This window comes from Nuphar pumila, chromosome 15 (genome assembly GCF_984573655.1).
Source record: "Nuphar pumila chromosome 15, dmNupPumi1.hap1.1, whole genome shotgun sequence".
In the NCBI taxonomy this organism is placed as follows: Eukaryota; Viridiplantae; Streptophyta; class Magnoliopsida; order Nymphaeales; family Nymphaeaceae; genus Nuphar; species Nuphar pumila.
In genome coordinates, this window is record NC_143263.1 from 15642769 (window position 1) to 15670734 (window position 27966).

The 27966-nt window shown below is 37.4% G+C and overlaps 1 protein-coding gene across 1 annotated transcript; it reads right to left on the minus strand.

Moving 5' to 3' along the window:
- Positions 1–2749: 2749 nt before the first annotated feature.
- LOC149814615 (serine/threonine-protein kinase 54-like) lies at positions 2750–27209 on the minus strand. The gene is made up of 6 exons (XM_089990279.1): positions 26662–27209; positions 25005–25126; positions 6511–6707; positions 4533–4707; positions 3261–3395; positions 2750–3154 (listed from the first exon to the last, which is right to left on the minus strand). The coding sequence occupies exons 1-6, from the start codon at positions 26921–26923 to the stop codon at positions 2948–2950; spliced, it is 1098 nt and encodes a 365-aa protein (XP_089846405.1). The 5' UTR covers positions 26924–27209; the 3' UTR covers positions 2750–2947.
- Between the last annotated feature and the right edge of the window lie 757 nt (positions 27210–27966).

Sequence of the window (27966 nt, forward strand, 5' to 3'; positions counted from 1 at the left end):
GTGTGACCTATATTGTCGCTAAGGCATCTGTTGATTCTAGTTTTGGGAGGATTCATATCGACCCTTGTTTTTTCTACGATTGGCAATACTAACTTGATTCTTGGGGTCTGATTTCTTAGACCCAGAATCCTTGTTGTTCCCTTATTTGACCCTCAAACCATCCTACATCCCCCGCTTATGGTTGGACTCCATCCAGCTAACTGTATCAATGAGTTCCATAAAGGTTTCATATTTCAGGTTGGCCAAGAGTCCTTTCAATGATTGGTTAAAATTGTTCATAATAAGGGAGATGGCATGTGACTCCTGGATTGGGTCTTTCATATGATGGTATATCGATCTCCATCGATTTATAAAGTCTTGGTCATCCTCATCTTTCTTTTATCAAAGATCATAAAGTTGACTGATCATGAGCATCAATCTTCAGTTGGAATCGTTCAATGAATAGGTTCATCAAGGTCTGGAACTTCCTGATTTGGTGAACATCCAAGGTGGATAACCAAGATAAGTCTTCTCTTTTGAGACTTCTTGGGAACCAACAGATCAGGGCGTAGTTATTTTTTAAATTGTCCGAGCAAGCATCTAGGAACAAAGTTACATGGGTCTCAGTATTTCTTGTCCCATTGAACTTGACGAACTTTCATGAGATAGGACCCAAAGGTTCGTTGTCTTAACTCATAATGAAATCATGAATCTCATAGGGTCTTCTCTCACCCTTGGTGCCTCTCATCCGACAGCTCATGTTCCTGAAATCTTCTCCCAAGTTTTGAACCCTTTCTTTGTATTTATTTGACTGAGAAGGTATAACCTTGATTATTGGCATCACTTTTTCTAGCATGTAATTTCTCCTAGCGGGGATACTCTAACCTTTATGCCTATGCATTTGCCTATAACTCTGAAGCTTGATCTCATTTTTTATGAACTTTTGTTGGATTTTGTATATCATCAATTTTAAGGCTTCATTAGAGTTTTCTAGTTCCTCCAGGGTATATCCACATGAGAAGTCTTGAACTAACCTTTTTCCTTTGCTCGACACTTCATGGTTGTACTGGACCTCTCTATCGTCATCCTCAAAATTTGTTTCTTTCCCATTATAATGACCAAAAGAATCCGCCCCAGTCGAAAAAGTCATCACTATTGCTAGGTCGGAGCTCTACCCTAACACGGCTCGTAACTCCCTAGTACCTCTGGGTTTTTTCTCAGAATTCTTGGGCTATGAGTTCATAGTTGCAAATTTGGATCAAGGTTCTTGGAACCCTATCCTTGATTTCAAACAAAAATAGTAACCTGACTGGCATTAAGAAGCCAAAGAATGAACCCCTAGATGTTGAGTATTTCTCTATTTCATCAATTAATGACCTTGTGCAACGTAGTCAGCCGAATCCTCTAATGTTGAGCTATATACTATGAATGTTTGTAACATGTTCATTTTTTAATGAATGTAATGAATATATGTATAAGCATGTTTATTTTTTAATGATTATAATGAATATATGTATAAAAAGTTTATTTTTTAATAAATTAAATGAATACATGTATGATCATAGAGAGTGAATTGAATAAAGTTGTATGATCAAGTTATTTTCATGTGAATCCTGAAAGTTTCAAGAGGTTTTAGTTTCAAAAAGTTTGCTAGATATATGTTACTTTAGTCCAGTATTTGCAAAGTTACGTGGTTCAAATTAACTTTACAAATATTTTTATGCAAACTCTGTAAGGTATATGTGAATTAAGTTGGATATTTATGAGGTTACGAGGTTCAATTTAACAGAAAGTTCACATAAATGTAATGCAAATTTTGTATTATATATGTGAACTTAGTTAGATATTTGCAAAGTTTCGAGGTTTGGTCTTAAAAAATGTTCACAAATATTATTATGTGAACTTCGTGCAAAAGAAATGTGTGGAGCTCCTTTTAAGTGAGAATTTGCAATACCCAACAAGCAAAGCGATATATCTCACAAACTTCATGAGTTTTGCACATGAGAAGGGTAAAAAGGTCCTAACAAAATTGGTTATTTGCAGTTTTGATCATCAAAAGAGTTTTTAGGGAAACACATCATTTTTGCCGTACAATATGATCATTTTTGCATTAATATTTTCCTTTCTTTTGTGTAAAAAAAATCTGGTCTCATATTGATAGGTATCTCCTCTGTTTCCAATAACAGAATGGCAATCTTATTTCGGATCTGACTCAAATGACCAGGCCGATCCAAACTCTGATTGGATGGGTATAAAAAAAAATCAATGCCGGAGTCCTATAAGACTCAGGCCCAATCTGAACTCGATAATAGCCAATTCGGGGTTTTAGCCTGCTAGATACTGGGTTGGGCCTTTCAGGTCCTTGTGTGCCTTGACCGATGGCAATGGCCACCCCCACACACATACACATGCACAAACGCATGTTTGACATGACTTGCCCGAGTGACCAATTCAAGCTTGGCCAATCGAAGTTTTGGGTTAACCAACCATGACTATATATCTTCACATAAGCCTAACAGTTTATAGAAAAAAAAGTCAGTGCCAAAAATATAAATAAGTTATATATCAAATGACAAAGTACCACAAACAAAAACTAAGGGTTACAAAAATGTAAAAAAACATGTCTCCTACAGAGAAAAGAAATGGAAGTTAATTGACATTTGAGACTTGGGCGCCCTCAATCAGCGCTGTGTTTGATCTAACAATGATATTCGTTATTGTATTGTTCCCACTTCCTATTGCATATCAATTCATAGGGAGCCACATATAATGACAGTTAAATTACTTTGAAATGATTATCTTAACCGAGAGCTTTACATCATCATGAGAGAGACTTTTGCAGCTTTTGTCAGCAATTGCACTGATGAAATTCAGTCATTCTCTAATATGAAGACCATTTTCCAAGAGCCCACTTAGATGTTACACCAAAATCATATCAACGCTACAAATAGAAAATTCAATACAAACTTTATGGTCCACGACCCTTGCGGAAGCATAAGCAACCTTTTTGTTGATCATGAGGGATCATGCCTCCCCCTTTAGAGGTATCAATAGCTTCCAACATCGCCACCACTTCATCCATCTCAGGCCGTTTATCAGGATTTGCATCCCAACACCTTCTCATCACGTTTGCGAAAGAGCTTGGGCAGCACCTTGGTATCTCTGGTCTCAGGTTCTGCAATTGAGCAAAAACAAAAAAAGATTTTCAATTAATCTTCCTGATGTCACATTCAAGAGGATCAATTTAAACAAGCGAGAACACATGAATAATAGATAGGTACCTGGCGCACAACTGCAGATGTCACTTCCGAAAAACTAAGATCTGGATATGGCATGTCACAGCAATATACTTCCCACAAGCAGATGCCAAAACTGTAGACATCACACTTCCTATTATATGGGTTTCCATTGAGAACCTGCAATTCATATCAAAGACACTACCAAGTCACCGTGATTTATATAAGAGCCACTGATTTGGGAACCACATAACATACCTAGAAGCTTAAGATCAATTTTAACCAGTAACATTCCAAAAGTTTAGCACGAGAGAAGTCAATCTCATGTTGAAAGGATATCCTACCTAATTTATCCTTTCCAAAGGAGGCTCTATATGCTAAAGCCATTCATGGCATGCAGGAGGATAAGCAAAATATAGGAGCTCATAATAATTCTAGCGTCAGTCCATTTGGATAATAAACATATGGAACAGATTGAAAAAGACTACACAAACACGTGCATACAACAAACATAGATGACAGAATGGAATTATTTCTCGTGATTTTAGAATATCATTTAATTATCCAGGGAAACTCCAAACAATCCATCTCTGCAGTAACTATAGAGTTGTAACAATTCTACAAATATATCTAAAGTACTTTATCAAAGTAAAAGCTGATATGCTCACGAAATCTTGTTTGGAAAAGCACTTTATTTTTCTTCTGCTATACAAATTGAACATTTGAGAATTCAAGCAGTGATTGGCAATTCAAGTTGACAGCTTACAATGGCAGATGCTCAAAACCAACAGCGAATATCATCATCAAGAAACTCCACACCACACAATGCAGGAAAATCACAAGTAGGTTATGGAATATAGAAGATGGAATGCAAGGATTGAAAAGCAAGTAGTAATCTGAGTGCACAATTTTGATGTACTTACTATTTTCATACCACACATATATAAATAGCACGAAGTTTTCATATGATGTGTACAAAGCAAGTTAAATGCAAGTGTTTGTTTGTTGCAAGGCAGGGATGAGAAGAGCCATTCATATGAAAAGTCTTGAGTTTCAAGAAACCCCATCAGGTGGAAAAATAAATTCACTTCCCTAGAGGGAGAGCTCTGAAAACATTTATGTTTGCTGGTTTCACCCATAGCAGGAAACAATAGGATGTTTTCCCATGATTTTGAGTGAACAAATGGGCCTAAAGGTTGTTTTGACAAGTTAAATAGCATTACCAATCTAGTAAAAGTTGAACACAATTTTGTTTTCTGTCAGGTGGACAAAGATAAAGTAGATTGATAACTTTGGTTTTAATCATATAGCCTATACCTCCGGTGCCATGTAACCAAGTGTTCCAGTTTCACCAGTCATGTCATTTGGATTTTGAGCCTCAACACGTGCAACACCAAAATCAGCAATTTTCGCAGTGCGTGTCTTGTCCAAAAGCATATTTTCTGTCTTCACATCTCTATGAACAACCTTCTTCGAGTGAAGATAACTCAGCCTACACAAGGAAAATGTCCACATGCTCGTCAGAATGGAATGCAAAGAAATTTCTTGAATAATTTATCCTGCATTCATAGACAACTATATATATATATATATATTACAAGCAAACCAAAGCACATTCACGCATACACACCCTACCACAGAATAAGGGAATTTTTCAAAAACACACCTAAATTATTAGTGATAATCAAAAGCACACCTAAATTATTAGTGATAATCAAAAGCACGCCTAAGTTTTCAAATTTGTTAAAAACACACCTAAACTTATGCTCAGTTAATTAAAACCACGATTCCATCCATTTAAGTTGGGTTATAACTAACCCAAGTTGAGTTTGTTGGATAAAATTACTAATTTACCCTCACTTTTTTTCCTTTTGTTGAGCTTCTCCTCCATCTTCCTGATTTGTAACTCTTTCCCACAGACCCAACTAACGACCATTCTTCTCTCTCTCATTTGTGGAGTTTTAGTCTATCCCATGAAGAAGAACTTTATTTTGCTCATACGTACCATTTTTTTGGCTTTCCAACTAATATTGCTTGTATGTGCTCTAGTTCTGGTCTTGGATGGTGTCTTTGGCAATGAATGTGCAGAAACATTCATGTTTCTGTTTATGGTGAAAGAAAAGTGGTGAATATGGAGGTAAGCAGTAGGATTACTTTGATTGTTGAGGGTTATATATAATTTTAAGTGTTGAACAAATTAAAGTTATTTTCTAGTTATGGATTATGGGGGGGCATCAGTTTCCTTACCCTTGTTGGGCTGTTGATCAGAGAGATTTGAACCAAGAGTTTCTTATTGTTGGATTCTTGGGTTGAATAATCAAGCAATTTGGGCAACAGAGAATTATAGAGTTTGGAATGGACATTCAGTTTAGATGTAAAGCTATGTCACATGGGTGCGGGTGCGGGTGCGGGTGCGACACGGGTGCGGCGCAATTTCAAAAATTTTGGACACGGGGACTCGGCTATATATATATATTAAAAAAAAAAAAAATATATATATATATATATATATATATATATATATAAGACTCGGTCAAAGTTGTGCCCATTAGGGGACAGGTGATGAGTTGTGAAGGCATTCTGTACACTTTCTTCATACAGGAATAATTCACTTTTGGGCACTTTCTTCATACACTGTAATAATTCACTTTCTTCATACAGGAAAAAACCACAAAAACTTGAGTTGTGCCCATTCTGTACTTAAAACTTGAAAGTGTACAGGTTTTTTAGTTGTGATGGGTTTTTTTCCTTACAGCTGTAGCCCAGAAAAATTCAAAAAAAAAATTCAAAAAAAAAAATTCCAAAAAATGGACCAAAATGACCCTGGGTGCGTTGACCACACCCAGGGTCGGGTTGACCGAGTCCGAGCCGCACCCGTGTCCGCACCCGTGTCGGTGCGTGTCGACGCGGGTGCGGCGACCTTGGAGCCGAGTCCGTGTGACATAGATGTAAAGTTTTAGTCGTGATTGGTAGCAGTCACAATCTCAATCAGGACAAAAATCACCTCAAAGGAGATAAGGAATCATCAGGGTGAACCACAAGGATTTGGAGTGAATCATTGCTGTTGAAGCATTTTTCTAACACACTTTTTGAGGGCAAATTGGTCATTGTAATGCATATTTAACAGCAATTTTGACAGAAGTAAACTGTGGGTCTTTTAATTAACCATAAAATAGTTTAGGTGTGCTTTTAATAATCTTCAAAAGTTAGGTGGGATTCTGATTATTGTTAATAATTTAGGTGCCATTTTGAAATTTTCCCACAGAATAAAACAGTAGCAGTTGATAAGCCTCACCCTCTTGCAATATCCAAGGCTATCTGGATAACAACTTTGAAAGCCAATTTCCTTCTATGACTTTTTATAAGAAATGTCTTAAGTGCACCCCCTGGAAGATATTCAACAACAACACAGCAAATATTACTTGGCATTCCCATATGGCCATTTTCTGATTGAATCTTCAGCTCCGATGTGCCCATGGTAGCTCCAATGAACTGCAAATATCAACATCAAGCATTCTCAAAAAAACTACATCATGAAAGCAAGATATAGCCTAGCATTGCATGTTTGATGAAACATTGACCAATTAACTTAATGTGAATATGTTTAACAGAACTAGCATCAGTACTTTTTGCGCTGACAAGGACCCAGTTTCTAAAAAATGAGGAAGATGGAAATTATTAAGGACACACATATGTATCTATGTATGCACATATTTCTGTATTACAAAATAGTAATATCAACTTCAAGGTGGCACCAAAGAAACCACAATTAGTCCTGCATACGTATAAGAACATGCCATTGACACTAGACATACCACAGCACCTCTTGGATATGGTCAAGCACATATCATAAATATGACCGTTAGAGGGGCTCCAACGCCTATATGGGAGCCCCTCCTTGGGTCCTCTCACTTGTATAAATATAGGATCATCCCCCTTGTAAAATTATCCTTTTTGTAAAATGTTCTCTCTGTCTCAAACCGATCTTTCGAAATAAAGCAAGTTGCAATGCGAAGCTCTACTGAGTGAAAAATGCATAGTGTAGGAACGCGCAGTGTGCATTGGCTTGATCGGTGACGTGCGGTGGTAGCAAGGCATGCGATAGGCAACGGTATCGTTGTTAGTACATCGTTGTATTGCGACACAAATATAGAGCGTTGTTTGATTAAGCAATGCAAACGGATCAGAGGATGTTGCCTTTGGAGATTTGGTTAAGGACCTCTCGGCTTGCAGGGTCTCACACATAGTGATTGGACGCACAGAGGTGCGTGTGGGTTAGGGCTAATTCCCCCAAAGATCACATTAGGTGATTCCAACCGAGTATGGTGACTCGGGGCTAGGCGAGTGAATGCCTAGGCGCCAGTGAATGAGTCTGGGTGGTGTTTTTCGCTATGGTGTTCAATCATCAACAGGTCTTTGGCCTGGGGGCCACAAGGTCTTATTCCTTCGGTGGCGAGGTTTTGTTGTAACGTGCACATGGAGTTGCAATTCGCTCCATGTCACGAAAGGCTACGACAAGTTTGTTCCCCTTTCGAAAGTGATAGCTGGTATAGGACGGCTATGCACCAAGCGGCATTGACTAAATGGAATTCGCATTTGAAAATGCACTTGATCAGCATCCGCTAGGCAGTTGTGCACGGGGTGGTGTGCAGCGCCAATAAAAATGATTCAGCACATGAAAAAGTGTTGGTGTGTGGCCTTTGGCCATTAAAGGCCATTAGTCAGGCGAGACTGGGCAGTCTGGCACCATCACGAGTTTGCGAAAGATTTTATGCATGTGACAGAGTGATAGAAAAGCTTGCGGCCTATGTCACACGGACTCGGCTAGGGAGGCGCCACACCCGAGTCGACACACCCCGACATGGGTGCGGACACGGGTGCGGCTTAGGACATGGCCCAGACTCGGTCAATGAGGAGTCGAACTCGGTCAACGAATCGAGGCCGAGTCCGTCCTCGTTTTGGACTCGGTCAATGTTGACCGAGTCTATATTCATCTATTTTAGGGTGAAAAAACTAAAAGAAACGATTTTTTTATATATATTTTAAAATATATATATATATATATATATATATATATATATAGACTGCTATGCACAATGCACAGTCACAGTGACTGTGCACAATCACAGTTGTGTTGTGCACTATGCACTGTGCAGAGTCACTGTTGTGCACTGTGACTGTGTTGTGCATTGTGCACAGTCACAGTTGTGTTGTGCACAGTCACAGTGATTGTGTTGTGCACGGACTGTGTTGTATGCACAGTCACGAATTTTTTTTAAAATAAATAAATATATAAATATATAGCCGAGTCCCCGTGTCCAAAATTTTTAAAATTGCGCCGCACCCGCACCCATGTGACATAGCTTGCGGCGGTAAGAAAGGATCGTCGTGCCGCACTGACTTATTAAAAAAGTAAGTCTGTGACAAATTGGCATCAGAGCAGAAAGATTCATGGCGACTTTGTTGTTCATTGTGTGTGACACTAAAGAGGACAATGATGGTTTATCTTGATTACACAAATTTTCGCAGCTGAAGTATTGTTGACCAAGCACAGAAGCAAGATGTTGGCAGGATGGTATGGGGGCATCTTGACCATGCTAAGCAAAAGTGTAAGGTTGTTGTTCAGTTGGCTAAGGGAACGTAGATAAGCCAAAGATTCCTACCAGTTGTGCGTTAGGCTTGCAGGTGGAGCGTGATGTTTGACTTGTGCATACAGAAAATGCACGTTGGATTCAACTTGATGGATTTGCACTTTGGGGTATGGGAGACTCAACTAAACTTCTAGATTCTCTCTCAAGATTGTGGGTTAGCGGAGTGCCCACATTGAGCAGAATACTCTTTGTTTTAGTCCTTTAAGTTGGCAAATCTTCTATGGATTGTGTGTGCGGAAAAAGTTATTGTTCATGGCTCGTCGGTTCCTGCGAAAACGTTTTGCTGACTCTGGATGAGACTTACAGTGTGTTGGATCCGAGAGGGGAGTTACAGTGTTGGGCCAAAGTGCCCTTGTGAGGACAAGTGCCCAGGAAGACACTTTGAAGGACCACTTTGGGGTGATACACAAGTAGGCGTTCCCCACCTGAGGTCTAGTTTAGACCGTTGGAAAACCGCAAGTTGGTGCTTAAGGGAGTTGATATCCCTGCAACACGCGTTGGTGGTCGTCTTTCTCTACGAGAACCACAAAGGGCTTGAAATTGCCTTTTCTAGGGTTGGAAGGCACCCCAGCCATGAGCATAAAAACGACAAGTTTGTCGTGCGAGCGAGGATGACCCATTTGTGCATGAGACTGCATTGAGGTCTCACGAGCAGAGAATGCTCGATGTTGATAAAGCAGAAGACTACAGTATAAGTGATCGAAGATGTGTTAAAGAATAGAACTTGACGTGTTAAAGGTTGTGGTGATGGTAGATGTAAACCAAAACAAGTTGAATAGGCTGAAGAAAAAGAGTAAACCAATAAGTACAAAGAAAAACTGACATATTTGCGAACACTGTGTTCTTACCTGCACCGGCATTGTCGACAATGGTTTGGGTGGGGGAGAATGTCCCGGACCGATCTTTCGGAATAGGGCAAGTTGCAATACGAAGCTCTACTGAGTAAAAAACGCATCGAGTGTAGAAATGTGCAGTGTGCGTTGGCTTGATCGGTGACGTGTGGTGGTAGCTTGAAATGCGATAGGCAACGATATCGCCGTTAGTGCATAGCTATATGGCGGCACAGACGTGGAGCGTTATTTGGTTAAGCAGTGCCAGCAGATCAGAGGATGTTGCCTTGGGTGATTTGGTTAAGAACCTCTCGGCTTGCAAGGTCTCATGCGTAGTGGTTGGATGCACGGGGTTGCGTGTGGGTTAGGGCTAATTCCCCCAGGGATCATATTAGGTGATTCCAACTGAGTATGGTGACTCGGGGCTAGGCTAGTGAATGCCTAGTCACCGACGAATGAGTCTGGGTGGTGCTCTTCGCTATGGTGTTCAATCATCAACTGGTCTTCGAACCGGAGGCCGCAAGGTCTTGTTCCTTGTCTTGTTCCTTCGGTGGTGAGGTTTTGTTGTAGCGTGCGCATGGAGTTGCAATACGCTTTATGGCATGTAAGGCTAAAGAAAGTTTGTGCCCCTTTCGAAAGTGATAGTTGATATGGGACAGCTATGCACTAAGCGGCATGAACTAAATGGAATTCGCATTTGAAATCCGCTAGGCAACTGCGCACTAGGTGGTGTGCAACGCCAATGAAAATGATTCAGCATATGAAAAAGTGTTGGTGCGCGGCCTTTGGCCGTTAGACTGGAGAGACTGGGCAGTCTGGCGCCATCATAGGTTTGCGAAGGATTCTATGCCTGTGACAGAGTGATAGGAAGGTTGTGGCGGTAAGAAAGGACCATCGCGTCGCACTGGCTTATTGAGAAAGTAAGCCCGTGACACTCTCACTCATTCAATAAACTTGTTATTTATTTTTTGATGCATTTGTGCATGTGTACTCTTTTATGAGTGTTTGTCTTGCCTTTATGCACATATTTGTCTATTGAGAATCTAGTGCCTTAGTGCACGTAGCTTTAGTCTTGAAGACATTTTCACATGGTATCAAAGCTTGGTTTATGAGAATTGGAAGTGCGAGCAATAGCCGTCGTGATTGGTGCCTCAAAAAATCGTGCCTTCATCTCTCTCTTCTATTCTAGCGTTGAAGGCTCTTGCAAAAATTCTTCCCGTTTGAGGTGCTTCAAGAAAGTGTGAAAGGATGACCCATTGTGATAAGTGTTCTATTTTTGAGATTCTTTTGTCTCTCATAAAAACTTCTACAACAACAACAACAACTACGCCTTCATCCCAAAACAATTGGGGTCAGCGATATGAACCAAAAAAGAAATTCATTTTGGGTCTTCCACATGAATCCTTTTCCTCCAATCATTTCTATCCAATGCCATGTCCTCGGTGAGGTTCAAAGCATTCATATCCTTTCCTATCATCTCCATCCAAGTCTTCCTAGGCCTACCCCGACCTCTTTTAACTAATATATTTTCCCATTTCTCCAACCTTCTAACTGGAGCATCATTAGGCCTTCGCCGAATATGTCCAAACCACCGTAAACGATTCTCTCGCATCTTATTTTCAATGGGTGCAACACCTACCTTCTTACGTATCTCCTCGTTCCGAATCTTATCTTTTATTGTATTTCCACACATCCATCTAAGCATCTGCATCTCAGCTACACTCATTTTTTGAATATGATGTCTCTTGGCAGCCCAACATTCTGTACCATATAGTAAAGCGGGTCTAATAGTCGTCCTATAAAACTTTCCCTTCAACCGCAATGGCATTCTACGATCGCACAGCACTCCAGTTGTACTTTTCCATTTCATCCACCCAACCTTTATCCTATGATTTACATCTCCATCAATTTCTCCATACTTTTGAATGATGGATCCCAAATATTTGAAATAATCATTCACCGGTATTTCTTGCTCACCAAGCTTCACTACACTCCCATCACTACTTCGTTGCTTACTAAACCGACATTCCATATATTCAGTCTTACTCTTACTCAACTTAAAACCTCTAGCTTCCAATGTCTGTCTCCATAATTCTAACTTAGCATTAACCCCAGCTCTAGACTCATCAATCAAAACAATATCATCAGCAAACAACATACACCACGGTACATTTTCTTGAATTAATCTCGTAAGCTCATCCATCACTATCGCAAATAGGAAAGGGCTTAAAGCAGATCCTTGATGTAACCCAACCGTTATCGGAAAATTGGTTGTCACCCCTCCACAAGTGCGGACATTGGTTACTACTCCTTCATACATATCTTTAATTATACTAATGTACTTGAGAGAAACACCTTTCTTCATCATAGTCCACCAGAGAACGTCCCTAGGTACTCTATCGTATGCCTTTTCTAAATCAATAAAAACCATATGCAAATCTATGTTCCTCTCTCTATATCTTTCAATAAGTTGTCTAAGAAGATGTATAGCTTCCATAGTTGATCTTCCAGGCATAAAACCAAACTGATTCTCCGATATCATGACAACCTTCCTCAACCTAGACTCAATCACCCTCTCCCAAAGTTTCATAATATGACTCATGAGTTTTATACCACGATAGTTTGTGCAATCTTGTATATCACCCTTATTCTTATATAAAGGCACCAAAGTACTCTTCCTCCACTCATTAGGCATCTTATTTGTTCGCCAAATCAAGTTAAAAAGATTTGTCAACCATTCTAAACCTTTCTCTCCCAAGCATTTCCAAGCCTCGATAGGTATACCATCTGGGCCAACTGCCCTTCTTGATTTCATTTTCTTCAAAGCCTCTGCAATTTCTTTCTTTTGAATCTTGCGCATGAAGTCACGATTTATCTCATGAAAAGGAATGGAGAAGTCTCCAAGATCTTGAGCATGACTATCATTAAATAGCTTATCAAAATAATCTTTCCATCTCTCCTTAATCTCCTCATCTTTGACTAAAACCCTTTGCGTTTCATCTTTGATACATCTAACCATACCCAAATCCTTCGATTTCTTATCTCTAATCTTTGCAAGCCTATAAATATCCTTCTCGCCTTCTTTGGTATCCAACTTGTCATAAACCTCCTTATATACCTTAGCCCTCGCGTTTCGAACAACTTTTTTAGCTTCCTTCCTTGCTATCATATACTTCTCCAAATTCTCATTATCACGACTCTTACTTAGATTTCTATAACACTCTCTTTTAACCTTAATAGCTAATTTGACATCTTCGTTCCACCATGATGTATCCTTACCTAGTGGTGCACCGCCTTTAGACTCACTCAATACCTCCTTAGCCACTTTTCTCATGCCACCCGCTATCTTATTCCACATTGATTCTGAATCCTCCTCGAGACACCAATCAACTTCCTTAACTACCTGTTCTACAAACATTCCTAGTTTAGCTCCTTTCAGTGCCCACCACTTAATTCTAGGATCTATCCTATGTCTATCCCTTTTGCGGCATTGTCTAATTCTAAGATCTAAAATTAAGACTCTATGTTGTGTAGCTACACTTTCTCCCGGTATAACCTTACAATCGATGCAATAACCCCTATCTCTCTTTTTAAGTAGGAAAAAATCTATCTGACTCGTATTAACCCCACTTTTAAATGTTACTAGGTGAGACTCCCTCTTCCTAAACCAAGTGTTTGCTAAGATCATATCATAGGACAGACAAAAATCTAAAATCCTTTCTCCACTTTCATTTCTTTCTCCTATACCATAGCCTCCATGGATACTCTCAAATCCATCCCTACTAATGCCTACATGTACATTAAGGTCACCGCCGATGAAAAGCTTTTCTCCATAAGATATCCCTTGTACTACTCCATCTAAATCTTCCCAAAATTGATGCTTAATGGAATCATCTAAACCTACTTGAGGTGCATAAACACTAATAATATTAATAATATCCGTACTTAATACTAATTTAATAAGTAAAATTCTATCACCCTTCCTACGGACCTCAACTACATTATCTATAAACTGACAACTCATAACAATCCCAACTCCATTCCTATTCCTATTTATTCCTGTATACCAAATCTTATATCCCCAAGGTTCTATCACTTTCGCTTTCTCACCTACCCATTTGGTCTCTTGAAGACATAAAATATCAATCTTTCTCCTACACATAACATCTACTAACTCTACCAACTTACCAGTTAAAGACCCTATGTTCCAAGTGGCTAACCTAATTTTATGGTCCTGGACTAACTTCTTTACCCCCACCCGTCCAACAAAGTGAGGGAACCCTTGCCTATTTGACACCACACCCGGGCGCCGGTGTGACGCTCACTTGTCAATGGTGAAAAAAAACTCTCACTTGTTCCTTGGTTTCAAACTCAATGGGTCAAAATATCATGTTTGGGTCAGAAATATGGAGGCTCACATCAAGGGTAAGGGACTTTGGGGTTACATCTAAGGTACGATTCCGGAATCCGAGCCAAAAATCACTATAGCTGAAAAAGGTGAAATTAAAGTTCTTGACAGAGAGGAGAGTCAAAGCATTTGAAGAGTATAACAAAAAACATGAAAAATGGGAGATGAAAAACTACAAAATTCTCTCATGAATTTTTTCTTCAGTTGAGACTAGAATCAATGCAAATATTTTAAAGTTTAAAAAAGCGTCTAAGTTTGGGAATATCTTGAGAGGATGTATACCTCGAGAGATTTATCCCACAAATATTATCTCCAAAAAAGGGCTTTGACCCTTATACAAGGCGAATTGACTATTAGAGAATATATCGCTGAATTTTCATCTATGTCACATGAGTGCGGGTGCGAGTACGACACGAGTGCAGTGCAATTTCAAAAATTTTGGACACGGAGACTCGGCTATATATATGTATATATATTTTTAAAAATATATATATATATAACAATAATAAGACTCAGTCAAAGTTGTGCCCATTAGGAGACACAACTATATGTATATATATAACAATAATAAGACAGCTATCGGCTATATATATAGCGATTTTTTTTAGTTTTTTGCCCTAAAAATGGACAAAAATAGACTCAATCAAAGTTTACCGAGTCCAAAATATGGACGGACTCGGCCTCGATGCGTTGACCGAGTCAGACACTTGGTTGACCGTGTCTGCCCCGTGTCTGAAGTCGCACCTGTGTTGGGGCGTATCGATGCGGGTGCGTCGACCTCCTAGCCCGAGTCCGTGTGACATAGATTTTCATCTATTTGGGATGAGTTTGCTATGCTTGAACCAAAATAGAGTGGAGAAGTCATTGAGCTTCGACAAAAATAATTGGAAAAAGATCGGGTTTTTTATTTTTTGAATAAGCTTAGACCTGAATTCGAGCAAATAAGATCTTCCCTTCTATCTTCTTTTACTTCCCCACCTCTTGAATAAGTTTTTACTAAGCTAAGTGGAGAAGAAACTCGATTGAGAATAAGTAAAACCAATACAAGTGTTCTTGTTATGCTTCCAAATAAAGATGAAAATGGAGCTTATGTTGTTTCTAAACTGGGGGAATAATTTGAAAACCTATAAACCCCCTCACTTCAATAAATTTCAAAATAAAAATCAAGGAGCAAGGGAAGATGGTGATCAAAATGGTGGCCAAAATGAAAGATACCAAGGAAGAGATTATGGTAAAATCATTTGTCACTTTTGTATGGAACTGAGACATATTAAGCTGGTGTGTCCAAAGTAGAAGAAGAAAGTAGCTATGTCTATCACGTTTCAACCACACAAGGAGAATCCATCTACATCTAACAATGGTGCATTATCTTTAAGTCAAGTCATGGAGGCTCTTCAACCTTTCCTCAAATGATCCATTTCTGGTGTCGCGATATCATCTCCTCCCGGTAAAATCTCTTGGCTTTTAGATTCGGGTGCCTTCTTTCATATGACTTCCAACATTTTTGCACTTTCCAAATATACAAAAAATATTTTACCATCTTTTGTTTCAACCGTGAATGGTGCTTCTCTTGAAATTAAAGGAGTTGAAAACTTTGAAAAACAAGTTTTTTTATTCTCAAAGTTAGGTTTATACCAAAGTTAAATTTTAATTTGCTTTCAGTCTCTCAACTCGCGGACCATGGATGTGATGTTAAGTTCTCATCAAATAAATGTTGGATACAAGATCGTCGGTCCGGAAAGTTGATTGAGGAAGGTTCTAGAAAATGAGATCTCTACTATATGGAGTTTCTACGAATTTCAAAACATCCATTTTGTAATATTGCTCAACATAAAGATATAAATGTTTGGCATAAAAGACTTGAGCACCCTAATATCATCAAGCTTTCTTATTTACTTTTTGTTAAAAATCTTTGTAAAAGTGACTTCACTTGTAATGATTGTATTCTTGAAAAAATGAGAATCTTGCCTTTTGAACAAAGATCTATGTTTACAACCAAACCATTTGAACTTGTACATTCGGATGTATGGGGACCAGCACCCATTATATTTAAAGGAGGGTTTGCATATTATGTTTGTTGATGATTATTCTAGATATTGTTGGATATATTTCCTTAAACATAAACACGAGATTTTTGCATCATTAAGGCATATCACATAATGATTAAGAATCAATTTAATGGTAACTAAAGATTATTAGGACCGACTCTGGAGGTAAATATCTTTCAAATGAATTCAAAAATTATCTTGAAAATTATGAAATTGTCCATCAAAAATCTTGTCCCAAAACACCTCAACAAAATGGTTTAGACGAAATGAAACATAGGTATATTATTGAAACCACTAGAACTTTGCCTATTTCTCAAAACATTCCTAAAAGATTTTGGGTTGAGGCGGCTCTTGCATCTATTTATCTTATAAATCATCTTTCCTCCAAAAATTTAAATAAAATCTCACCTTTTGAAATTCTATATAAAAAAGAACCCGACTAAAATAAGTTGAGAGTCTTTGGATGCAAATGTTTTGTTCTTATAGATAAAAATGATAAATTCTCACCGAAAGTCATTCCTTGTGCATTTCTTGGATATTCCGAAACTCAAAAAGGTTTTAGATGCTATGATATTAAAAATGATAAATTATATGTTTCTAGGAATGTAACCTTTTTGAAAAAGGTCAATGGTTTTTAAAAATATGAACCTCATAAAGAAAATATGGATTATTCATTTCTGTTTGAGTTGTTATCTAAAAATGATGATATTTCTAATGATGAATTCGTATATAATGATCTTAGTGATAATGAAAATATAGAAGAGAATAACAACTTTCATCATCAATCTATTGATCATCATATCGAAGAAATAACATATAGTGATCCTATCACCTATACACATAGAGATAGAAACACTTTTAGAAGTGCAATTGAGAAATATAGTGAACCTAATGAACCTACCTCCGCATATTATCTAAATCCTCAAAGAACCAAAAGGGCTAAAAAAAATTCTTCTAGGTTTATATCCTATGATTCCTTCTCACCCAAATATAGAGTTTGTCTTAGCGCCATTCACTCATATGTAGAACCTAAAAACTTTGAAGAAGCCAAGAAGATTGTCGAATAGAGGGAAGCTATGGATAATGAACTTAGAATTCTTAAGAAAGCTAAAACTTGAGAATTTCAAAATCTTCCTAGCGAAAAGAAAACTATAGGATGTAGATGGGTTTTCAAGGTCAAGACCAAGAGTGATTGGTCTCTTGAGAGGTATAAAACTTATCTAGTTGCCAAAGGGTATAGTCAATAATACGGAATAGACTATGATGAAACTTTTGCTCCTATTGTGCATATGATTACCGTTAGATGTCTTATTACCATTGCTTCAATTAAAAAATAAACACATATCAAATGGATGTCAAAAATGTCTTTTTGAATAGTGATCTAAATAAAGAAGTCTATATGAATGTTCCTCCAAGAATGAAAATTCTTTTACGGAAAGCTCTTTATGGTTTGAAACAAGCTCCCAAGGCTTGGTATAATTGATTTAATAATGTAATGTTAAAAAATGGATTCACTTCGTGTTTCACCGACACAACCTTGTTTTTCAAGAAATCTAATGCAAGAATTATGATTTTATTGTTGTATGTTGATAATATGCTAATTATAGGTGATAATACTAAAGGGATTAAGAGCATAAAATCTATACTAAAAGATAAATTTGAAATGTCGAACTTGGGATTTCTAACATATTTTTTAGGCATTGAAGTTGCATATTCTCATAGAAGCTATTTTTTATCTCAAACTAAACTTGCATTTGAGATTATTGACCGGTCAGGAATTACGGATGATAAAGTTTGTGAAACTCCTGAAGTAATAGGAACAAAGATTAAAATTGATGAGGGGGTTCTTCTAAAAGATCTCACTCCTTACAGGCAACTTGTTGGATCTTTAATGTATCTTAGCATCACTAGACCTGATATTTCGCATGTTGTTCATATTGCAAGCCAATACAAGCATGCACCTACATCCGTTCATATGAGTGCAATTACTTGAATCATCAAATATATAAAAGGATCTTTGAATAAGGGAGTATTTCTATCTTTATCTTCTGAATTAAATTTAATTGCTTATATTGACTTTGATTAGGGAGGTGATCCAAATAATTGTTACTCCACTACTGATTTTTATGTGTTTTACAGAGAATCCTTAATTTCTTGGAGATGCAAGAAGCAACAAAATGTGTCATTGTCATCTACTGAAGCCGAATACCGAGTCATGGCAACTACAACCATGGAGATTGTCTGGATCCGCCAGCTACTGGGCGATATGGGGATTCATGCTTAAGGGCCCACAAAATTGTGTTATGACAACAAGAGTGCAATCTATATTGTCAAAAATCACACATTTCATGAGCGCACGAAGCATATCGAGATGGATTGCAATTATGTTAGAGAAAAATATCTGAAGAAAATTATAGATCTTCCTTATGTCACATCAGAATATCAATTGGTTGACTTCTTCACCAAGGTGCTTTGTTCTCTTAGATTCAATTTTCTCCTTGGCAAACTTTCGGTCATTACGTCGTAAGTTTGAGGGAGGGTGTTAAAATGTATCTAATATATATATATATATATATATATATATATATATATATATATATATATATATATATAGAGAGAGAGAGAGAGAGAGAGATACATATATATTTCATATATATGTATATGTATCTATCTATTTATATATATATATAAATATATACTAGGGGTAAAATAGTCTTTTCACCATTTCACGCATATTCATTTTTAAATGTCCTTTATTATTTTTTTCTCTTTTTTTATTATTTTGTCTTTTAGGCATTGAGGGGCCCACCATACAGACATTGGGCCCCTCCAACAGTCATAAATATGACCGTTGGAGGGGCTCAACGCCTATATGGGAGGCCCCTCCTTGGGTCCTCTCACTTGCATAAATATGGGGTCATCCCCCTTGTAAAATTATCCTTTTTGTAAAAGGTTCTCTCACTCATTCAATAAACTTGTTCTTTATTTTTTCATGCCTTTGTGCATGTGTACTCTTTTGTGAGTGTTCATCTTGCCTTTGTGCACATATTTGTCTACTGAGAATCTAGTGCCTTGGTGCACATAGCTTTAGTCTTGAAGACATTTTCACACAATGATATCTTTTACCATACATTATTGTCATTTCAGGTAGCAAACAATAATAGTTATATGGATAAAGCTAGGAATCAAGGCAAGAAAAGCAGAACATTGAGCAAAACAACATTAAAATGACTATCAGTCGTGCTGCTGGAGACCTAACTTAAAGGTTATAACTTTTTCATGTTCCATCTATCATTCCACCCCACTTACGTTGGCCAACAGAAAAATGTTATATTTGCTTTGGCAAGTGGTCTTTTTGTAGCAGAGAATAAAAAAAATATTGCAAGACTCAATTTTCTATTGTCTAGTGCATGGCTTGAAGATAGTAACGAGTGCATGGCTTGAAGATAGTAACGAGTGCATTGTAATGTAGCACCTATAGCAATCCTATAGAGCATTTGGATGAATGGGATAGGGAAAGAAACAGGCAACAATGTGGAAGTAGTGGCAGAAACAATATGGTTGGATTGGTGGTTAGAGAAGCCATTACTATATCTCCAAATTCATAGTATATTAATACAAGAGCACTTAAGTGGCTTAATAATCTTTTGGAACCCAATTAGAAGAACAGGCCCTAGCCGTCTCAAAAACATAACAATTCTTACTCTGGGCCTCTCAGCTCTTACTCAAGGCCACTTCTGCTGAACGCATCTTTCAAAAGGAAAATTAGGGAATCACTAAAAGTAGCCTGTTGACTCTAAATAGAGAGTGTTCACTCTAGATAAAAACTGAGTTTAGGGAAATAATTAAAAAAGTAAGAAAATAATTTGAATCTCCTTCCCACACAACAAATTTGAATTCCCAAGTACTAAAGCAAACTAGATCAATCATATATTTAGAGTGGTTGTATGCTGACTTTGGAAAATGTGTAAAGGTCCAGACAAAACTTGTGGTTCATTCATGTATGCAGAGCCACAGGGACAGTGAAAAGAATTATCAAAAAAGTTGATATGACTCCCAGAGAAGTACACGACTTTACAGGTGGCAACAAAAGATTTCTGCAAACTCTTTCGATTTGACATTGTAGTTAGGCAATCAGTTTCCACATATTCATGATTCTGTGCTAGTACAACCAAAGGGTAGTGCATGAATCATGTCTAGCTTGAAGCTTATATATTTTTCTGAATGACTGGGTTGCACTAATGCTAGAGACACCAAAGATACTGAAACCTATGATATAATAATCAAGAATGAAACATTTAAGTGAGCTGACAAAAGACAGATTCCAAGACCTAATGAATCCAAACAGCAGATTTGTCCTTTAGTATACCAGTCCCAATCATGTGAACAATGTAGTTGTGTAACAAACGTTAATGAGAACTTATTGAAGGAGGGGAAGAGAACTCAAACAACCCCTAATTTGCTCATTTCATAAGATATCATAGTCTTAATAACAAAAATGTTAGACCTTATGAAGGATATTATTGAAGAATAAAAGATAACAGAAACATTATGACATTAAAAACCAAAAGGTAAATAAATTCATGATGCAATAAGCTAAAGCACATTTACGCTATTTAATATAAACCAAGCACTACGACTTTCTCTGAGTAGACATTCCAATGATTGTTTGTTTCTTTGTCATCACATACTTGCTAAAGAAGATGCATATCCAAAAACATGTTGGGCATACATCAGGATACTTGATAGTGGTTCCATGTGCATGTTAGAGGTCAATTTAACGGTAAATGTACCATGACTTACAGTTTTCTTAAAGTATTTCATGATTCTTCCAGTGCTTCAGAATGAAAATCAGCAGGACATGTAAATTGGCATACAATATGTCATCCATCTAAAAGTGTAATATTTAAATACTGTAAAAGAACAATTATACTACTATAAGCTTTCCAATTTAGGTTTCTCATTCTCTGTATTGAAATAATTTCTTGTTCATAATAGGCATTGTTTTGATTAGTTTATAACTTTATAATTAACTATATTAGATTTGGTTCACACATCAATGGACACTGTTGTTCGGATGGATGATCTCCATCTGTAAATACTCCAAGGTAAAATCTAAACTTTTCATCTCACATTTATTATGGATGAAAAACTGCATTGATATAACTAAATGTTGTGATGACTGGTCGTTATAATGTTATTTATTTATTAAATGATAATGATCTTACCCTTTTTGACCTCAGTGCATGAAAAGAGAACTGTTGACCACCGTCTTAACGAACCAATCTCTTCAATGCATTAACGGCAGAACTGCTTGTTTTTTTTTCATACATTGACCAACTAAGCTCACAAACTTCAGACAGTTTGATCTCCAGGTTGGAAAAAGAACAGAAAAAGCTAATTTGATGACAAAAAACCCAAGAGATTCACACTTTCTGAAGGTGCCACCACATGCACCCCTCTCAAGCTCTCAAGACCAAGAGAAGAAGACTAGAAGAGTGATTACTTTTCCAAAGTTTCCCGCACGTGAGTAAAAAGAAAGCCTATCAGCTACTTATTGTAATGAAACAAGCGGAAATAAAAAGACGCCACTAAGGGCTCACAAGAATACAAGGTAATCTGCACAAGCACAAGTCCACTGAGGGACAATACAAAAGTCAAAGCAAAACCAACAACAATAGCACAAAGTGCATACAAGAGCCACAAGAGGCAATCTCAAGAGAGCACAACAATGTAAAAATATAAAGTTTATTCACTAAAATGCTTAGAAAAGCATTGAACAAAATGGGGGCAAGAAGCACCTATATATACACAACATGAGCCTTGGGAGCTCCCAATAGAGTTGTTGAGAGCTCTCCCAACGGCTATAAATATAGCATAGATTGCTCCCAACAACTCTATGGTCGTTAGACAATAGTGCCCTTACACATAAACAAAAAGACAAAAATAAAGAAATACAAAAAAACAAAAAGACAAATATGTCCCTAATGGAAAGAATCTATTACATATGTAAAAAGACAAAATTGCCCCTGGTGAGCATTGCCTATTACATTAATATATACACGTTTATATATATAATTACAATAAAAGAATATTTTAACACTTATAACATGATTCCTGACCCAAGATCAAGATCATGGTTTAAACTCATCAGCTATGAGATCCAATGATTGTTCAATTGCAGATGAGATGGGATAACAATTCCTAGTGCTGTTTTAGCCTAGGATCTGCAAAATTATCCATCAAATTTATTTGTTTACTTGGTTTCTATTTATTTGTTGCACAAACAAGACATGGATCTTTCTACTTTCTTACAGGTCAATTTTGACAAATTGTAATTTGTTCACAATCATTCTGACAGGAGCATCATGGTAATGATGGATGTGTCATAATCATTGCTAAGACCTGAAAAAACAAACATCACTTGGATTTTGTACCATTTCCAAATCGTGTAGGAAAACTATCTCTATTAAATGCTGAAGGAATGCAATGTTACAGCACTCTACTGTTATTGAGGAATTCTCCAATTAATAGTTTATTGTGCTTACATTACAAGTCCTGGTGGAATAAACTAAAATGAGATGGTGCAGTGATTACTAGAAAAGGTTCCAAATAAACAGAATGTAGAAATCCTAGTTTCTTTTTAAGTCATGATTTTCTAGCAAAGAATGATTATAAGCATGGAAACATATTGAATGAGCCAGGAGTAACGCAAAAACTACAACCTACATGACAAAGGTAAATATTGATATCCAATAGCCACTGTTGGACATAACGAAACTTGTTTCTCATCACAAATAGATAGATACAAACTTTTGAATCCCAGCAAGTTTATGCACCGCATGTGTTCTACATTTCTTGTCTTACCCACTTTCAACTTTTGAACAATAGAACTACTAAAGATATAAGGTCCAAAAACACTATATTCATAAAAGATCCATGAACTTATAATAATTGTGTAGCTTCTTGGTTTTAAACTGTTCCATTTTCTGCTTCCATTCCCAAATCTGCTTTAGTTACTCCCAAGTGATTCCAAACATGTACAGGTAGGAAGTAGATCTGCCACATAGTCAACATGCATGCACACAGAAATTTTCCACCTCCAAAACATGAGCTGTTCGGTATTCTACATCAAACGCCCAAATGCTTTTAAAGCAGCGTGAAAGATTAAAAGAAATTTACTGCAAACCCAATTCCTTTCGTATCCATGCACACCCCAAAATCACATGTATGCAGGTACAAACATCAAAAGGCATGCACATGTATATGATATATGCCATGCAAAAATACACAAAAAAGCAAAATCTAAAAATTAATGTCTCATACACACCAAAATTTTGCAGTTAAAAAAAACAAACATGTTTTCATTGAAATAAATTCATCCAAAGGCATGTTTTCTAGTAAATAAACAATGGCAAATACATCTACAGGTTCAGATTAAGCAAAATACATCTGCAACTATGACTTTTTGAACTGATCCACTATGTAACTGCTTAGAATCTGCTCATTGTATGTGTGTGCAATTGAGTGTGTGTTTGTGTGTAAATTGCAGAAACCAAGGTAAAATATGGCGATCACATTGAAAAAAAGAACTATCAACGCAATCACTAGCAAAAGATCCAAGAACACTGAAATCCTTCAGGCTGTTTGATTTTCTGGGATAATTCCCCCTTGGAGAAAGTTATCCTCACAACTACTTTTTCCTAGACAATTTTTTCTCTAGACTTTTTTTCTCCATGTTTGATGCATGCATGAAAAAATAGTGTCATTTCATTGTGTTTGATTAGCTCCAGAACAACCAAAATAAGGACACTTTGTTTCAAAAGAATGCCAGAAATGATTACAAACATGGCTCTTTTGCATAAGAGGCTGAAACACAATTGCTCCAATGATTTCCAAAAGGACCATTTCTGAAATCTAAACTCAAAGAACAAATCTGCACTAGGTAGTTCTCAAGGGGATGGAAAATCAATTCAAGGAATTTCCCTCCTCCTTATGCAAAAGTACTCATTAGGGGCTATGTCACATGGTGCGGGTGCGGGTACGGGTACGGGTACGGGTGCGACATGGGCGCGGAGCAATTTCAAAATTTTTGGACACGGGGACACGGCTATATATATATATATATGGACAAAAATAGACTCGGTCAAAGTTGACCGAGTCCAAAATGTTGACGGACTCGGCCCCGGTGCGTTGACCGAGTCCAACATTTAGTTGACCGTGTCCGTGTCCGCACCCATGTTGGGGCGTGTCGACGCGGGTGCGTCAACCTTTTAGCCGAGTCCGTGTGACTTAGATTAGGGGTATATGAACATGATATGCATGACATTTCAAAGAACTGAAAACAACAGCCAAGAGGAAGCTCAACTTTAGAGCTAGATATAGTTTTTCTAAGAAAAGTAGTAAGACCACATGAGATCCAGCTAGCTTCTCTCGAGAAATCAGTCTATAAAGACAAATTTTTCTTTGGACAAAAATTTCATGGTTGATGGCATTTGGAAAAGTAACAGGCTGCACCTAAATGTGGAGAAACTTCCTCTGTGGGCAATCCAATGGTCACTTATCGCGCAAAACCATTTTCAGAAACAGACCTGAGCATTTTCATGGTACAGGGAGGTAAACCAACAAAAAGGAACCAGTAAAGTAAAACAATTTTGCTTTCCATAGACCTCAGCATATTTCTACTTTTTACATGCAAAGAGCAGACTGCATGTCTGTTTCTCCCTTCTCTAAAGGATCACTAAAGGAATAGTATTGAAATTCACAGGAATATGGCATCTTCAGGACATAACCATATGGCAGTCTTGCAGTTGTTCCAAAATTAAGACACAGACATCAATTAGAAATGTTACCTTTGTTACATTGGGATGATCAAGCTTGTGCCAGACTGCTACTTCTTGGGTAAATGCTGCTCGGAGAGATGCTATTTCGGCCTCTGTCCTACTCCCTTCTTCTCCCCAGTCAAGCAGCTTGACTAAAAACCAACAAGGTTAAATGTTATTGAAACTTTGCACGATATGGAGATATTAGATTCTGTTTGACACAAAGTACGATGTAGTAAATGAGATATTTGGCCATTAAAAAGATAAGTAATAGAACAAATCCTAAGATAAAATTCTGGATATGAATGATAGCTACATATGACACAGTTCTTAGCAACTCATGAAAAGTAGAACGGGGCATTTGAATAGAAAATAATCAATAATGCAAGAATATAAAGCTAAAAAAAGTCCAAAATATGGTTATTGAAAGGAATGGGCAATGGGGTCTGAATACATCCCACTACGCAGCACAACTTCTGCTCTGAAAGAGAATCAAAACTTCCTATATTGTTGATTCACCACACTGGTATTTGATCATGGATTTTGGCACAAAGAAGGTGGTGCTACATATTTCATTTTTACTAACTCTATTGTCAAAACTAGTATCAAGTTAAGTGAAACAAATCAATAGCACTAGAAAAATCTGTAATTGATCATTATCTCTAAGTTTTGTCCAATCTACATAAGCTGGCACTGCAGTCCTAAGATAAAACTGAGTTGGTGTATGATATTTCCTGTGCCATCTAGATGTGTTTATCATTGCTTATTTACCAAAAACCATGTTTGGGATAGAATCAATGTAACCTGAAAATCATCTTCAATGCAACATTATGAGCCATCGATTCTTTATCACTCCAAAAAAAATCTAGACATGAAAAACGTCTAATCCAATACATCTGCTAAATAAGCTATATAGAATACATTTGTAAGTTCCGATTAAACAAATACTCAAACTTTTCCCGTTGAAGCTGTTTAGCATGGTTTAGGAGATAAGACATCTCTATAGTTTACTTAGCAGGAAACTTGTATTAGATTAGACATTTTTCAAGTTTTGATGTGTTTTTAGAGCAATAAAAATCAACAATGGTCTTTAGTATTGCACTAAAACTTGATTTCTCATTTAATTAATTTGATCAAAAGCATGGTCTTTAGTAAATATGCAATGGCAAAACACATCTACAGGTTTGGATTAAGTAAAAACCACTTCCAACTATGTTTTCTAGAAGTGTTTAAGATTTTAGGACATAAAATTGGTTTCGAACTATTAACTGCCAGTATATATCAGAAAATCTATTGTGATTCTGTGCTGCTAAACTGTATCATGGAAAACTTTCTTGTTTGCAAGGATCACGCCACCAAATGCTAAATCTAACCGTACAGATGTGTTTAATGGTCTTTTTACTATGTTGGTAGACTTTAATCACATCTAATATACCATAAGATTCAATTTCTAGATGATGAAAAATTGGCCGCTCACTATTCATAAAGAAAACTATGGCTTAAAAATAGCCCTAAACATCATGTTGGCATCAACTTTAAAACATAAAAATACTACATAGAACATGCTAAACATGATCATACAGTGTGTTTTTGCTCTTGGAGATTAGATATATGTAAATGAAGTCTGTGTACCAGCATAAGTTATGGTGGTTCAGTACCACAATAGAGATATATGAGAGAGAGAGACCTGCAACATCCTGCCCATCATAGATTCCCCTATGAACGGTACCGAAGGTTCCCCTAGCAATGATACTCTTGATGATGAGCTTATCAGGATCGATCTCCCAATCCTCCTTGGGCTTCTCGGCCGCATTCTTCTCTTCCTTGGGCTTCTCCCCCGCACCCTTCTCCATCGTCCATGCCCTGCTCAGATGCCGCTCCAACTGCGCATCCAACTCCTTCAAATCAATCTGATCCGCCCTCACAAACCCATCCCCTTCCTTCATCATCCTTTCCCTCACTTCACCCAAAACGGAATACCCAACAACCCCAAGATACAAAATGACCCAAAAAAGAAGAGATCAGTGAGAAGAAAGATGGGATCTATCTAAAAACGGCTGTTGGGTATGGTGGCCATCTTCTCTTCTTCTTCTTCTTCTTCTTCTTCTTCCTTTCTACCCTTTACTGCTGCTCTGCTATTGCACCATCTATCCATGTGGGCGCATGGATTGCCTGAGCATAACGTGGGACCTCTGACCCACAACTCCCAATCCCAATCTCTCTCTCTCTCTCTCTCTCTCTCTCTCTCTCTCTCTCTCTCTCTCATCTTTTGCTTTTGTTCTTAATAATGCTTCGTCCATCTTTCTCGTGCCCCACGGTCAATGTACTTTTTTTCACACCCTCAGATTTGGCAGTATCTATTACTATGTTGCAGATTTTATTGGTTGGTTTGAACGTCCCCCCAACGGCGAAGCGAGAGAGATGTCAAGACGTAGAAGGTACACGTCTTCTCGTACCTGTCTTTGTTATGTATGTATGTATACATGTGTACGTTAACGTAAGCATAAGCATAAGGTCATTCATCATCATAGTTTTAGGTATGACATGATGCAATTGGTACAGGGTTGGCAAAATCTGACCCGACTCGCCAACCAGCTTCTTATTAGCCGGGCTAGGGTTTGGCTTAAACGGGTTCGTGTCCTAAATGGGTCGACCCACCTAACCTGTTTATTAAACGGGTCATGTTCGTGTTAGGGGTATGCCAACCCGTTTGACCCGTTTAATAAATGGGTTAGGTGAGCGGGTCAACCCGTTTACACGAACCCATCAACCCGCAATCTGTTTGATGATGGTTGACACAATGTATATGATAATTAATGTTTGATTGTTATTATGACGTGCAAGTTTAATTATTTATGTTTATCTTGATCGTTGTAAGACAACTGGGTGGATATATTTGTAGTATGGTTGTAACTTGTAAGACAATTATGTTGATGTTGTCTTTATGTTGAAGTTTTATGTTAATGTTGGTAGTACAATTTCATATTGAGAT

What these genes read in the sequence shown, in the direction of transcription:
- LOC149814615 (XM_089990279.1), bottom strand. Translation starts at nt 26,923, where the DNA reads ATGATGAAGGAAGGGGATGGGTTTGTGAGGGCGGATCAGATTGATTTG. An exon ending in ATCATCCCAATGTAACAAAG is followed by an intron (nt 6,708 to 25,004) that starts GTAACATTTCTA and finishes TGATATTTGCAG; the next exon opens with TTCATTGGAGCTACCATGGG. An exon ending in CATCTGCAGTTGTGCGCCAG is followed by an intron (nt 3,155 to 3,260) that starts GTACCTATCTAT and finishes GCTCAATTGCAG; the next exon opens with AACCTGAGACCAGAGATACC.